This window comes from Triticum aestivum, chromosome 7A (genome assembly GCF_018294505.1).
Source record: "Triticum aestivum cultivar Chinese Spring chromosome 7A, IWGSC CS RefSeq v2.1, whole genome shotgun sequence".
Classification (NCBI taxonomy): domain Eukaryota; kingdom Viridiplantae; phylum Streptophyta; class Magnoliopsida; order Poales; family Poaceae; genus Triticum; species Triticum aestivum.
In genome coordinates this window covers 704,156,825-704,172,709 of record NC_057812.1, presented here as the reverse complement: position 1 = coordinate 704,172,709, position 15,885 = coordinate 704,156,825, and the positions used below count along the sequence as shown (strand labels likewise).

The 15,885-nt window shown below is 44.5% G+C and overlaps 1 protein-coding gene across 1 annotated transcript; it reads right to left on the bottom strand.

The window, feature by feature from the left end:
- Positions 1-14,453: 14,453 nt before the first annotated feature.
- LOC123150026 (BTB/POZ and MATH domain-containing protein 2-like) lies at positions 14,454-15,560 on the bottom strand. The gene has a single exon (XM_044569828.1). It carries the CDS (start codon positions 15,558-15,560, stop codon positions 14,454-14,456), a length of 1,107 nt encoding a protein of 368 aa, XP_044425763.1.
- Positions 15,561-15,885: the final 325 nt, after the last annotated feature.

Below are 15,885 nucleotides of genomic sequence, written 5' to 3'. Positions count from 1 at the left end.
GACTAATATAACAGTGATAAAGCAAGTCATGCGATTTGACAAGGAGAAGGTAAATAGCAACTTCACATATGAACTGTAACTAAACACATCTAGATCAGACAGTATAGCTAGTTGCATATATGAAGTAGAACCTAACACATGTAGGGCAGAAACTAGAGTAAAGAACTGTGGCAGGACGTCTAACAGAAAGAGCATAAATACGTACGGGACAACAGCAGCAGAAGCACTGGATTTGGGGTCGACGTCCTCTCCAGCCATGTCGTCGATGAGGTCGTCGACATCGGGGAAGTAGTCGTCGGAGTCCGTGATGAAGAAGTCAGTAATCACGCGGAGCGCTCCCCCAAAACCTTATCACCCTTCTCCCGTACAGGACTCAAAGAGGTGCGGTTTTGGAGGCCTACTGTCCCGACTCGCGGTGCACGCCGCAAGCCGGGATGAGGAAGACAGCGGTAACTCAGGGAATGGAACCGGTGGCGAGAGGAAGGAGAAGTTCTGGTGCGTCTCTCTAGGAGGAGTGACCTCCCTTTTATAGGCGCAAGAGAAGGCGGCGAGAGGGCAGCGATGGGAGGCGAAACAAAGAGACGGAGGCGAAGCAAACAGCCAGCAGCTGAAGGGCCGCACCGTTCGCATTCAAACTCCACTTTCGCAAAAATCTTTTCAGCTTCCGTGTGACCTTTCGTATACCCGTAGTACGTGGCAAAAATTTAGATATCGGCTCGACTCATTCCCGCAACCAGCGATGCGTCGCGTCACGTCGTGACGAGGCGAGGCGAGGCGTGGCGTGGCGTGGCGAGGCGGGCGGCGGAGGAGGAGCGCGCGTGGATATCCCTCTTATTCTCATGCTCGTACAAGTGGGGAAAGAACCTCCCTTATATGGAGGTCCAACTCCCACTAAACTAGCAATGTGAGACTAAACTTTAGTAGTATCCCTTGCCTTGCACAAATGGGCTGAGTGGGCCTCTAGGATTTATTAGGAATTTCTGAAATAGTTATTGGGCTGCCCAAAATAGACCAAATTCCAGCAATCCCCCACCAGATCCCAGAGGCACACAGAAATTTGCCTTTGGTTCCAAAACACTGTTTTATATACCGTTACTGCAGTGGAGATTGTTAAGTTGAACTTCCACCTAGAACTCTATGCTACACTAGTAAGCAACTTGAACAGTGGACTGGGCCTTGAACTGCAAGTTTTCTGCAAATCTAGCTTCACATAAAGCCTTGACCGATACGTGGCTACCGTGGATCTTCCCCGCGGGTGGAGCTTATGCATCATACTCCGTGACCTTTCATGAGTTTACTAGAGAGAACCCTACTCTCATAGATTGCGACATTTGATAATCAGACTCATATAGGTGTGTTCTTCAAAAGATATTCTGCAGGATAACATCTCTGCTTAAATAAGCCACTTAGAACACATTAAGATATACATCAACTTGCCATGCAGATTAGGAGAGTATTGGATCTTCATGGAGTGGTATTGTGAATAGTAAGGATACTCTCCTCTTAGTTGACCAACAACTTGTCTTCCACATCTAATTCACGGGATCTCCGATCACAAGAATAGGTTACCACTGTGAACAACTCATATTGTGGGTCTCATATCCATCTCCCTCCATGCATTATCTATCACATTACGTGATAGACCCTTGGTACAAGGATCTGCCAGATTTTTAGATGTTTGGATATAATCCAACGCAATAACTCCGGAGTTTTTCATTTTCCTGACAGACTTTAACCTTCTCTGAACGGGTCTTGATGACTTCATGTTATCCTTTGAACTGCTCACTTTCGTGATCACGGTTTGATTGTCGCAGTTCATAAGGAGACCCGGTACAGGTTTCTCAATAACCGGCAAGTCATTCAAGAGCCGGCGAAGCCAATCTGCTTCAACCGTAACTGTATCTAGTGATGTGAGTTCTGCTTCCATTGTTGACCTCGTTAAGATGGTCTGCTTGCAAGACTTCCAAGAAACAGCGCCACCTCCATGAGTGAATACATAACCACTCGTGGCCTTTATCTCATCAGCATCTGAGATCCAATTTGAGTCACTATACCCTTCAAGCACCTTTGGATGCCCGGTGTAGTGAATTCCATAATTTGCAGTGCCTTTCAAATAACGCAAAACTCTTTCTAGAGCTTTCCAATGCACATCTCCTGGTTTTGAAACAAACCGACTCAGTTTGCTAACAGCAAAAGAGATGTCAGGTCTTGTAGCACTGGCTAAGTACATAAGCGAGCCAATAATCTGAGAATACTTCAATTGGTCTCTAGCAATTCTTCGATTCTTTCGAAGCAACACACTAGCATCATATGGTGTTGGAGAGGGCTTGCAGTCACTATAGCCAAAGCGACTCAAGATCTTTTCCACATAGTGAGATTGAAGCAATGTAATCCCACCATCATCGTCTCTCAACAACTTGATGTTCAGAATGACATCAGCCACTCCTAAATCCTTCATCTCAAAACAACGAGATAGGAAATCCTTGACCTCCTTAATAACATTCAGATTGGTTCCGAAAATCAGTATGTCATCAACATACAAGCACAGGATAACTCCCTCGCCCCCACCATGGCGATAGTACACACATTTGTCAGCTTCGTTCACAACAAAGCCTGCAGCTGTTAAAGTTCTTTCAAACTTCTCATGCCACTGTTTGGGTGCTTGCTTAAGTCCGTACAAAGACTTCGGCAACTTGCATACTTTCCCTTCCTGACCATCTAGTACAAACCCATCTGGTTGTTCCATATAAATTTCCTCATCCAACTCTCCATTTAGGAAAGCAGTCTTAACATCCATTTGATGAACGAGAAGACCATGCGAGGCAGCTAGTGAAAGTAGAACTCGAATAGTGGTCAGTCGAGCCACAAGTGAGTAAGTATCAAAGAAGTCTTCACCTTCCTTTTGGGTATAACCCTTAGCCACGAGCCGAGCCTTGTACTTTTCAATAGTACCATCAGGCCTAAGCTTCTTCTTGAATACCCATTTGCATCCTATAGGTTTGCACCCATAAGGACAATCAGTTATCTCCCAGGTTTCATTTGCCAAGATGGAATCCATCTCGCTATGAACCGCTTCCTTCCAGTAGTCAGCATCTTCAGATGCATAGGCCTCTGAAATAGAACTGGGAGTGTCATCTATGAGGTACACAAGAAAATCATCACCAAAGGACTTTGCAGTCCTCTGTCTCTTGCTCCTAATAGGAACTTCATTGTTCTCCTCCACAGGACTTTCAAAGTGTTCCATTGAAATTGTAGGTTCGGTAATTGTAACTGGTTCCTGATTCGATGAACTAGGCATCTCCTGATTAGATGAGGTAGCCATATCATTCATGGGAAAGATATCTTCAAAGAAAGTCACATCATTCGACTCCATGATCGTACCGACATGCATGTCAGGTACCTCAGATTTTACGACCAAGAATCTATAGCCAATGCTATGAAAAGCATATCCCAGGAAAACACAATCCACAGTCTTTGGTCCAAGTTTCCGCTTCTTTGGAATTGGAACGTTGACTTTTGCCAAACAACCCCATGTTCGCAGATAAGAGAGTTTTAACCTTTTCTTCTCCCATTCCTCGAATGGAGTTATCTCTTTGTTCTTTGTGGGAACTCGGTTTAGGACATGACATGCAGTCAATATCGCCTCCCCCACCATGCCTTGGAGACACCCGAAGTGTCTAACATGGCGTTAACCAAATCTGTTAGAGTATGGTTCTTTCTTTCGGCCACCCCATTTGACTGAGGTGAATAGGGAGGCGTCCTCTCATGGATTATACCATGTTCCGCACAAAAAACATCAAATTCATTGGAAAAATACTCTCCACCACGGTCGGACCTAAGCCTCTTGATTTTTCGATCAAGTTGGTTTTCCACTTCGGCTTTATAGATCTTGAAAAAGTTCAAAGCCTCATCCTTAGACTTCAGAAGATACACACGGCAGTATCTAGTGGAGTCATCAATTAACGTCATGAAATATTTCTTTCCACCTTTTGTCAACACACCATTCATTTCACATAGATCTGAATGTATGAGCTCTAGTGGTGCAAGATTTCTTATTTCCGCAGTCGTGTGAGACTTACGAGGTTGCTTAGCTTGCACACACACTTGACACTTAGATCCCTTGACGGTGGTGAAACTAGGGATTAAGTTCAACTTCGCTAGTCGCGACATGCAACCAAAGTTAACATGACAAAGACGTGAATGCCACACATTGGATTCACTATTGTTGCAAATATGATTAACAACTTTACTGCAAACGTCTGATAAGGATAAACGAAACAAGCCTCCTGACTCATAGCCTTTACCAACAAAGGTTCCATACTTGGATATTACAAATTTATTCGACTCAAAGACAAGCTTGTAGCCATCTCTACACAGAAGAGATCCGCTAACAAGATATTTATTGACGGAGGGGACATAATGCACGTTCTTCAGCCGCATGATCTTCCCCGAAGTAAACTTCAGATCGACCGTGCCAACACCACGAACAGAAGCACTTGAACCGGTGCCCTAGCGTCACCGAACCTTAAGTGTGTAGACCCTACGGGTTCGGGAGACATGCAGACATGACCGAGATGACTCTCCGGTCAATAACCAACAGCGGGATCTGGATACCCATGTTGGCTCCCACATGTTCCACGATGATCTCATCGGATGAACCACGATGTCAAGGACTTAATCAATCCCGTATATAATTCCCTTTGTCTATCGGTACGATACTTGCCCGAGATTCGATCGTCGGTATCCCGATACCTTGTTCAATCTCGTTACCGGCAAGTCTCTTTACTCGTTTCGTAACACATCATCCCGTGATCAACTCCTTGATCACATTGTGCACATTATGATGATGTCCTACCGAGTGGGCCCAGAGATACCTCTCCGTCACACGGAGTGACAAATCCCAGTCTCGATTCATGCCAACCCAACAGACACTTTCGGAGATACCCATAGTGCACCTTTATAATCACCCAGTTACGTTGTGACGTTTGGCACAACCAAAGTATTCCTACGGTATCCGGGAGTTGCACAATCTCATGGTCTAAGGAAATGATACTTGACATTAGAAAAGCTTTAGCATACGAACTACATGATCTTGTGCTAGGCTTAGGATTGGGTCTTCGTCCATCACATCATTCTCCTAATGATGTGATCCCGTTATCAACGACATCCAATGTCCATGGTCAGGAAACTGTAACCATCTATTGATCAATGAGCTAGTCAACTAGAGGCTTACTAGGGACATGGTGTTGTCTATGTATCCACACATGTATCTGAGTTTCCTATCAATACAATTCTAGCATGGATAATAAACGATTATCATGAACAAGGAAATATAATAATAACCAATTTATTATTGCCTCTAGGGCATATTTCCAACAGTCTCCCACTTGCACTAGAGTCAATAATCCAGTTCACATCGCTATGTGACTAACACTCAAGGTCACATCCCCATGTGACTAACACCCAAAGAGTTTACTAGAGTCAATAATCTAGTTCACATTACCATGTGATTAACACTCGATGAGTTCTGGGTTTGATCATGTTATGCTTGTGAGAGATGTTATAGTCAACGGGTCTGAATCTTTCAGATCCGTATGTACTTCGCAAATTTCTATGCCATCTTGTAGATGCAACTACTATGCTACATTTGGAGCTATTCCAAATAACTGTTGTACTATACGAATCCAGTTTACTACTCAGAATAATCTGGATTAGTGTCAAAGTTTGCATCGGCGTAACCCTTTATGACGAACTCTTTTACCACCTCCATAATCGAGAAAATTCCTTAGTCCACTAGTTACTAAGGATAACTTTGACCGCTGTCTTGTGATCCATTCTTGGATCACTCTTGTACCCCTTGACTGACTCATGGCAAGGCACATTTCAGGTGCGGTACATAGCATGGCATACCGTATAGAGCCTATGACAAAAGCATAGGGGACGACCTTCGTCCTTCCTCTTTCTTCTGCCGTGGTCGAGCTTTAAGTCTTAACTTCATACCTTACAACTCAGGCAAGAACTCCTTCTTTGACTGGTCCATCTTGAACACCTTCAAGATCATGTCAAGGTATGTGCTCATTTGAAAGTACCATTAAGAATTTTGATCTACCCTTATAGATCTTGATGCTCAATGTTCAAGTAGCTTAATCCAGTCTTTCCATTGAAAAACACTTTCCAAATAACCCTATATGCTTTCCAGAAATTCTACGTCATTTCTGATCAACAATATGTCAACATATATTTATCAGAAATTCTATAGTGCTCCCACTCACTTCTTTGGAAATACAAGTTTCTCATAAACTTTGTATACACCCAAAATCTTTGATCATCTCATCAAAGCGTACATTCCAACTCCGAGATGCTTACTCCAGTCCTTAGAAGGATTGCTGGAGCTTTGCATACTTATTATCATCTTTCAGGATTAACAAAACCTTCCGGTTGTATCACATACAACCTTTCCTCAAAAATCATCGAGGAAACAATGGTTTTTGGCATCATATCTGCAAGATTTCACAACTAATGTAGTAATTGCTAATATAATTCCAACAGACTCTTAGCATCGCTACGAGTGAGAAAGTCTCATCGCAGTCAACTCCTTGAACTTGTCGGAAAACATCTTAACGACAAGTCGAGCTTTCTTAATGGTGATACCTACCATCATTGTCCGTCTTCCTTTTAAAATCCATATGTACCTAACAGCCTTACGACCATCAAGTAGTTCTCCCAAAGTCTACACTTTGTTTTCATATATGGATCCTCTCTCGGATTATATGGCCTCGAGCCATTTTGGAATCCAGGCCCACCATCGCTTCTCCATAGCTCGTAGGTTCATTGTTATCTAGCAGCATGACTTCCAAGACAGGATTACGTACCACTAAGAAGTAGTACGCATCCTTGTCATCCCACGAGGTTTGGTAGTGACTTGATCTGAAGTTTCATGATCACTATCATAAGCTTCCACTTCAATTGGTGTAGGTGCCACAGGAACAACTCCTGTGCCCTACCACACACTAGTTGAAGAGACGGTTCAATAACCTCATCAAGTCTCCACCATCCTCCCACTCAATTCTTTCGAGAGAAACTTTTCCTCGAGAAAGGACCCGATTCTAGAAACAATCCCTTATTGCTTTCGGATCTGAGACAGGAGGTATACGCAACTGTTTTGGGTGTCCTATGAAGATGCATTTATCCGCTTTGGGTTCGAGCTTATCAGCCTGAAACTTTTTCACATAAGCGTCGCAGCCCCAAACTTCTAAGAAATGACAGCTTAGGTTTCTATAAACCATAGTTCATACGGTGTCATCTCATCGGAATTACGTGGTGCCCTATTTAAAGTGAATGTGGTTGTCTCTAATGCCTAACCCATAAACTATCATGGTAATTCGATAAGAGACATCATGGTATGCATCATATCCAATAGGGTGCAGTTATGATATTCGGACACACCATCACACTATGGTGTTCCAGGCTGTATTAGTTGTGAAACAACTTCCACAATGTCTTAATTCTGTGCCAAACTCGTAATTCAGATATTCATCTCTATGATCATATCATAGATATTCTTGTTACGACGATCTTTCAACTTCACCCTGAAATTACTTGAACCTTTCAATAATTCAGACTCGTGATTCATCAAGTAAATATAGTCAACATCTACTCAAATCATCTGTGAAGTAAGAACATAACGATATCCACTACATGCCTCATCACTCATTGGATTGCACACATCAAAATGTATTACTTCCAACAAGTTGCTTTCTAGTTCCATTTTACTGAAAACGAGGCTTTCAGTCATCTTGCCCATGTGGTATGATTTGCATGTCTCAAGTGATTCAAAATCAAGTGAGTCCAAACGGTCCATTTGCATGGAGTTTCTTCATGCATATACACCAATAGACATGGTTCACATGTCTCAAACCTTTCAAAAATGAGTGAGTCCAAAGATCCATCAACATGGAGCTTCTTCATGCGTTTTATACCGATATGACTTAAGTGGCAGTGCCACAAGTAGGTGGTACTATCATTACTATCTTATATCTTTTGGCATGAACATGTGTATCACTATGATTGAGATTCAATAAACCATTCGTTTCAGGTGTAAGACCATTGAAGGTATTATTCAAATAAACAGAGTAACCATTATTCTCTTTAAATGAATAACCGTATTGTGATAGACATAATCCAATCATGTCTATGCTCAACGCAAACACCAATCTCGATGGTAGAGGGAGCGTACGATATTTGATCAACCTTGGAAATACTTCCAACACATATCGTCATCTCACCTTTAGCTAGTCTCCGTTTATTCCGTAGCTTTTATTTCGAGTTACAAACATTTAGCAGAACCGGTATCTAATACTATGGTGCTACTAGGAGTACTAGTAAAGTACACATTGACACAATGTATATCCAATATACTTCTATCGACTTTGCCAGCCTTCTCATCTACCAAGTATCTAGGGTAATTCTGCTCCAGTGGCTGTTCCTCTTATTACAGAAGCACTTAGTCTCGGGTTTGGGTTCAACCTTGGGTTTCTTCACTAGAGCAGCAGCTGAATTGCCGTTTCATGAAGTATCCCTTCTTGCCCTTGCCCTTCTTGAAACTAGTGGTTTCACCAACCATCAACAATTGATGCTCCTTCTTGATCTCTACTTTTGTGGTGTCAAACATCGCGAATATCTCAAGGATCATCATATATGTCCCTGATATATTATAGTTCATCACGAAGCTCAAGCAGCTTGGTGGTAATGACTTCGGAGAACCATCACTATTTCATCTGGAAGATCAACTCCCACTCGATTCAAGCGATTGTTGTACTCAGACAATCTGAGCACAAGTTCAACAATTGAGACTTTCTCCCTTAGTTTGCAGGCTAAGAAAATCGTCGGAGGTCTTATAGCTCTTGACGTGGGCACGAGCCTGAAATCCCAATTTCAGCCCTCGAAACATCTCATATGTTTCGCGATGTTTCAAAGCGTCTTCGGTGCCTCAACTCTAAACCGTTTAACTGAACTATCACGTAGTTATCAAAATTTGTATGTCAGATGTTCCCAACATCTATAGACGACTTTCGAGGTTCAGCACACTGAGCGGTGCATTAAGGACATAAGCCTTCTATGAAGCAATGAGGACAATCCTCAGTTTACGGACCTAGTCCGCATAATTGCTACTATCAACTTTCAACTAAATTTTCTCTAGGAACATAACTAAACAGTAGAACTGAAGCGCGAGCTACGACATAATTTGCGAAGACCTTTTGACTATGTTCAGGATAATTAAGTTCATCTTATGAACTCCCACTCAGATAGACATCCCTCTAGTCATCTAAGTGATTACATGATCCGAGTCAACTAGGCCGTGTCTGATCATCACGTGAGACAGACTAGTCAACATCGGTGAACATCTTCATGTTGATCGTATCTTCTATACGACTCATGCTCGACCTTTCGGTCTCTTGTGTTCCGAGGCCATGTCTGTACATGCTAGGCTCGTCAAGTCAACCTAAGTGTTTCGCGTGTGTAAATCTGTCTTACACCCGTTGTATGTGAACGTTAGAATCTAACACCCGATCATCACGTGGTGCTTCGAAACAACGAACTGTCGCAACGGTGCACAGTTAGGGGGAACACTTTCTTGAAATTATTATGAGGGATCATCTTATTTACTACCGTCGTTCTAAGTAAACAAGATGCATAAACATGATAAACATCACATGCAATCAAATAGTGACATGATATGGCCATCATCACTTTGCTCCTCTTGATCTCCATTTTCGGGGCTCCATGATCATCATTGTCACCGGCATGACACCATGATCTCCATCATCATGATCTCTATCATCGTGTCTTCATGAAGTTGTCTCGTCAACTATTACTTCTACTACTACAGCTAACGGTTAGCAATAAAGTAAAGTAATTACATGACGTTTATGTTGACACGCAGGTCATAAATAAATCAAGACAACTCCTATGGCTCCTGCCGGTTGTCATACTCATCGACATGCAAGTCGTGATTCCTATTACAAGAACATGATCAATCTCATACATCACATATATCATTCATCACATCCTTTTGGCCATATCACATCACATAGCATACCCTGCAAAAACAAGTTAGACGTTCTCTAATTGTTGTTTGCATGTTTTACGTGGCTGCTATGGTTTCTAGCAAGAACGTTTCTTACCTACGCAAAAACCACAACGTGATATGCCAATTGCTATTTACCCTTCATAAGGACCCTTTTCATCGAATCTGATCCGACTAAAGTGGGAGAGACAGACACCCGCTAGCCACCTTATGCAACTAGTACATGTCAGTCGGTGGAACCAGTCTCACGTAAGAGTACGTGTAAGGTCGGTCCGGGCCGCTTCATCCCACAATGCCACCGAATCAAGATTGGACTAGTAACGGTAAGCATATCGAACAAAATCAATGCCCACAACTACTTTGTGTTCTACTCATGCATAGAAACTACGCATAGACCTAGCTCATGATGCCACTGTTGGGGAACGTAGCAATAAATTCAAAATTTTCCTACGTGTCACCAAGATCTATCTATGGAGTCATCTAGCAACGAGGGAGGAGTGGATCTACATACCCTTGTAGATCGCGCGCGGAAGCGTTCGAGAGAACGGGGTTGATGGAGTCGTACACGTCGTGATCCAAATCACCGATGATCCTAGCGCCGAACGGACGGCACCTCCGCGTTCAACACACGTACGGAGCAGCGACGTCTCCTCCTTCTTGATCCAGCAAGGGGGGGAGGAGAGGTTGATGGAGATCCAGCAGCACGACGGCGTGGTGGTGGAAGTAGTGGGATTCCAACAGGGCTTCGCCAAGCGCTGCGGGAGGAGGGAGATGTGTCATGGGAGGGAGAGGGAGGCGCCAGGGCTTAGGTGTTGCTGCCCTCCCTTCCCCCCACTATATATAGGGCCAAGGGAGAGGGGGGGGCGCAGCCTTGGCCCTTCCTCCAAGGAAGGGTGCGGCCAGGGAGGAGTCCATCCTCCCCAAGGCACCCAGGAGGTGCCTTCCCCTTTAGGAGTCTTCCTTTCCTTTATCTCTTGGCGCATGGGCCTCTTGGGGCTGGTGCCCTTGTCCCATATAGGCCAAGGCGCACACCCCTACAGACCATGTGGCCCCCCGGGGCAGGTGGACCCCCTTGGTGGACCCCCGGGACCCTCCCGTATGTTACCGATAAAACCCGAAACTTTTCCGGTGACCAAAATAGGACTTCCCATATATAAATCTTTACCTCCGGACCATTCCGGAACTCCTCGTGACGTCCGGGATCTCATCCGGGACTCCGAACAACTTTCGGGTTAACGCATACTAATATCTCTATAACCCTAGCATCACCGAACCTTAAGTGTGTAGACCCTACGGGTTCAGGAGACATGCAGACATGACCGAGATGACTCTCCGGTCAATAATCAACAGCGGGATCTGGATACCCATGTTGGCTCCCACATGTTCCACGATGATCTCATCGGATGAACCACGATGTCAAGGACTTAATCAATCCCGTATACAATTCCCTTTGTCTATCGGTACGATACTTGCCCGAGATTCGATCGTCGGTATCCCGATACCTTGTTCAATCTCGTTACCGGCAAGTCTCTTTACTCGTTCCATAACACATCATCCCGTGATCAACTCCTTGATCACATTGTGCACATTATGATGATGTCCTACTGAGTGGGCCCAGAGATACCTCTCCGTTACACGGAGTGACAAATCCCAGTCTCGATTCATGCCAACCCAACAGACACTTTCGGAGATACCCATAGTGCACCTTTATAGTCACCCAGTTATGTTGTGAAGTTTGGCACACCCAAAGTATTCCTACGGTATCTGGGAGTTGCACAATCTCATGGTCTAAGGAAATGATACTTGACATTAGAAAAGCTTTAGCATACGAACTACATGATCTTGTGCTAGGCTTAGGATTGGGTCTTCGTCCATCACATCATTCTCCTAATGATGTGATCCCGTTATCAACGACATCCAATGTCCATGGTCAGGAAACTGTAACCATCTATTGATCAACGAGCTAGTCAACTAGAGGCTTACTAGGGACATGGTGTTGTCTATGTATCCACACATGTATCTGAGTTTCCTATCAATACAATTCTAGCATGGATAATAAACGATTATCATGAACAAGGAAATATAATAATAACCAATTTATTATTGCCTCTAGGGCATATTTCCAACATGCCCATCAGCACGGTTGAAGTCCCTGCGGTCTGATAAGACGAAAACATGGAAATATCACCGCATACATGCACATTAGCACCCGTGTCAATCAACCAGTCAGGAGAATGACATACTGAAAGAATAGTGGAAAATATACCATACCCAGCATCCTTCATGTCAGTGTCTCCAATGACAACATTAGCGGTCTTGCGGCCTTTCCCAGGATGATGCTTGTCAAAGTGATTAGGACAACTAGGAGCCCAATGATCAGGATCCCCACACACATGACAAGCACCTTTCTTCTTGCCATTCTTCTTCTTGAAGTTCGTGTGTTGCACAGCCTTATTCTTCCCATCAAACTTTGCTTTACCATCAAACTTGCCCTTGTTCTTGAACTTGTGGGGCTGGAAGTTCTGCTTCTGTAACACATTGGCACTAGATCCTCCCTCAATACCTCGAGCACGTGTGTCCTTTACTCTCGCCTTTTCTTCCACATCAAGAGTGCCAATGAGATCCGGGACGGAAAACTCTTGCCTCTTATGCTTCAGCAAGGTAGCAAAGTTCCTCCATGAAGGAGGAAGCTTAGTGATGATACCTCCGGCAACAAACTTGTCCGGTAGCATACAACTGAAGTGCTCAAGTTCTCTAGCAAATGATTGTATCTCATGAGCTTGCTCAACCACGGAGCGCTCTTCAGTCATCCTGTAATCATAGAATTGCTCCATGATGTATAGCTCAGTGCCAGCATCTGAGACCCCAAACTTGGCCTCGAGTGCATCCCACATATCTTTTCCATTATCAATTGACGCATAAGCATCAACTATGTTCTCACCAAGAACACTCAAGAGAGCATCCTTAAACAGAGTATCCATTTTCTGAAAAGCTTGTGCCTGTTGAGCATCAAGCTCTCCTTCAGGTTTGTCGAGAGTGGCGTCATAGCAACTCATGGTTTGAAACCATAAGACTGCTCTCACGCGCCACCTCTTATAGTGGATACCCTCAAACATAGGAGGTCTCATGGAAGCAGCAAAACCACTTGGTGTAAATTGCCTATAATAAGGTTTTTGGATTGTTGGAAATATGAGCAATTTACCAAATGATTTTATTAACAGAAATACTAGATAAAGCATGACTAATATAACAGTGATAAAGCAAGTCATGCGATTTGACAAGGAGAAGGTAAATAGCAACTTCACATATGAACTGTAACTAAACACATCTAGATCAGACAGTATAGCAAGTTGCATATATGAAGTAGAACCTAACACATGTAGGGCAGAAACTAGAGCAAAGAACTGTGGCAGGACGTCTAACAGAAAGAGCATAAATACGTACGGGACAACAGCAGCAGAAGCACTGGACTTGGGGTCGACGTCCTCTCCAGCCATGTCGTTGATGAGGTCGTCGATGTCGGGGAAGAAGTCGTCGTCGGGGAAGTAGTCGTCGGAGTCCGTGATGAAGAAGTCAGTAGTCGCGCGAAGCCCTCCCCAAAAACCTTATCACCCTTCTCCCGTACAGGACTCAAAGAGGTGCGGTTTCGGAGGCCTACTGTCCTGACTCGCGGTGCACGCCGCAAGCCGGGATGAGGAAGACAGCGGTAGCTCAGGGAATGGAACCGGTGGCGAGAGGAAGGAGAAGTTCTGGTGCGTCTCTCTGGGAGGAGCGACCTCCCTTTTATAGGCGCAAGAGAAGGCGGCGAGAGGGCAGCAACGGGAGGCGAAACGAAGAGATGGAGGCCAAGCGAACAGCCAGCAGCCGAAGGGCTGCACCGTTCGCATTCAAACTCCACTTTCGCAAAAATCTTTTCAGCTTCCGTGTGACCTTTCGTATACCCGTAGTGCGTGGCAAAAATTTAGATATCGGCTCGGCTCATTCCCGCAACCTGCGGCGCGGCGTGGCGCGTCGTGACGAGGCGAGGCGTGGCGAGGCGGGCGGCAGAGGAGGAGCGCGCGTGGATATCCCTCTTATTCTCATGCTCGTACAAGTGGGGAAAGAACCTCCCTTATGAGGAGGTCCAACTCCCACTAAACTAGCAATGTGGGACTAAACTTTAGTAGTATCCCTTGCCTTGCACAAATGGGCTGAGTGGGCCTCTAGGATTTATTAGGAATTTCTGAAATAGTTATTGGGCTGCCGAAAATAGACTAAATTCCAGCAGAACTTCCAATTTTCCAAAACAAATAGACAAAATAATGATCTCAGGTTGCTATGGCATCAAGTGAAGTAACTACTCAAAGAATTTATCTAGAGTGAACATCTAAACTTTTCGAGCCTTGGTTGCCATCTCCCACATATCGACAAATATAGTAGGGCATGCTCTTTTCAGGTGTTGATACCCTTTACTCGCAACCACACCATCCACATTACTCAAGGTGTTGATAAATTTAATGCAAGCATCTTTGAGGATGCTGCAATTGTACTGGACGGCCAGAGCTAATGTTGTCGCCACAGTCTCTTGATCAAACCTCTGGCAAAGTTTTCCCTTGCATATTGACTTCATCCTTTTCATAGCATACTTATCTGCAGCCACGAGTAAATGCCTAAGCATTTCTTCGTACCCACCAGCATTGAGGTCCTTCATCGGAGGCAGCGAGTCTGTGTAGATGAAGTGGAGCAGTCCTCTAAAGACACCGGGTTGCATATCTTCAATGTTTTTGATGTTCCCATGCTTGAACCTCATCGGCCCGTAGAACTCCGCCCAGAAGACCAGCGACCGCATCGCCAGGATAATCTCGTGAGCATGGAATACCTTATTTTGGACCTTGAAACACACGTCAGCTCCCTTTGTACAACCCAACAATTTACTAAGGTTAGCAACCAATTCGGATGGTGGCACTTGGTTGTCACCGATCAACCCAGCATCCACCTCCTTGGCATCCTTTAATGTGATAATAGTAAGGTTGCATGCGACGGTGATTGAGTCGTCCAAAATGTATGATGAGCCTTCGATCTCGCACTTCTTCTTGAATGCAACAAAACCCCATGCCCCGAGTTTGTCATTGCGAGTGTTGAACACCACAGGAGGCCTGTCGCTGAAGTTTGCGAAGTTGGAAGGCAACACCGGCGGCTCTATGGCTTGATTGACCAGCATCAGATTGTACATCGCCCCCACCTCAATGTTCTTGGTCTTGAGCTCGAGAAAAACGGACACATAGTCTATGTTAGCCTCGTTGTAGCCGTCGAGGTAGAAGCGGATGCACCATTCATGGCCGCCAACGGTGAAGTTAGCGGACTGGATGCAGTTGCCAACGCCCAAGCCCCGATAAAGGCCATACTTGTCGATTTTGAACGAGTGTGTACCATGCACAGTCTCTGGGACGTAGACTGATGCCGTCAGCACCTGTGTGTTCTGGGGAGTGGCCATGATGGTTCGTGAGTGCAAAAACTAACCGGGAGTGAAAGTGCGTTATATCGACTAGAGGGGGGGTGAATAAGCGATTTTTATGAAAGTCTTCAAAACGTGGAAGTTTCGAGGACAAACGATAGAAATAAACCTATTACCATGCAGCGGAAGGTAGACTACACTAGGCAAACCATAGTCAAGTATTCAATGAAGTGAAAGCACAATGCCTAATAGCAGCAATGTAGTAAGGATCGGGTAGGAAGATATTATGAAGCCAAACAGAACACGCAGTCACTTAGTGAAGACAAAAGATAGTGCAATCATACAATGACTTCACAAGGACCAA

What these genes read in the sequence shown, in the direction of transcription:
- LOC123150026 (XM_044569828.1), bottom strand. Translation starts at nt 15,560, where the DNA reads ATGGCCACTCCCCAGAACACACAGGTGCTGACGGCATCAGTCTACGTC.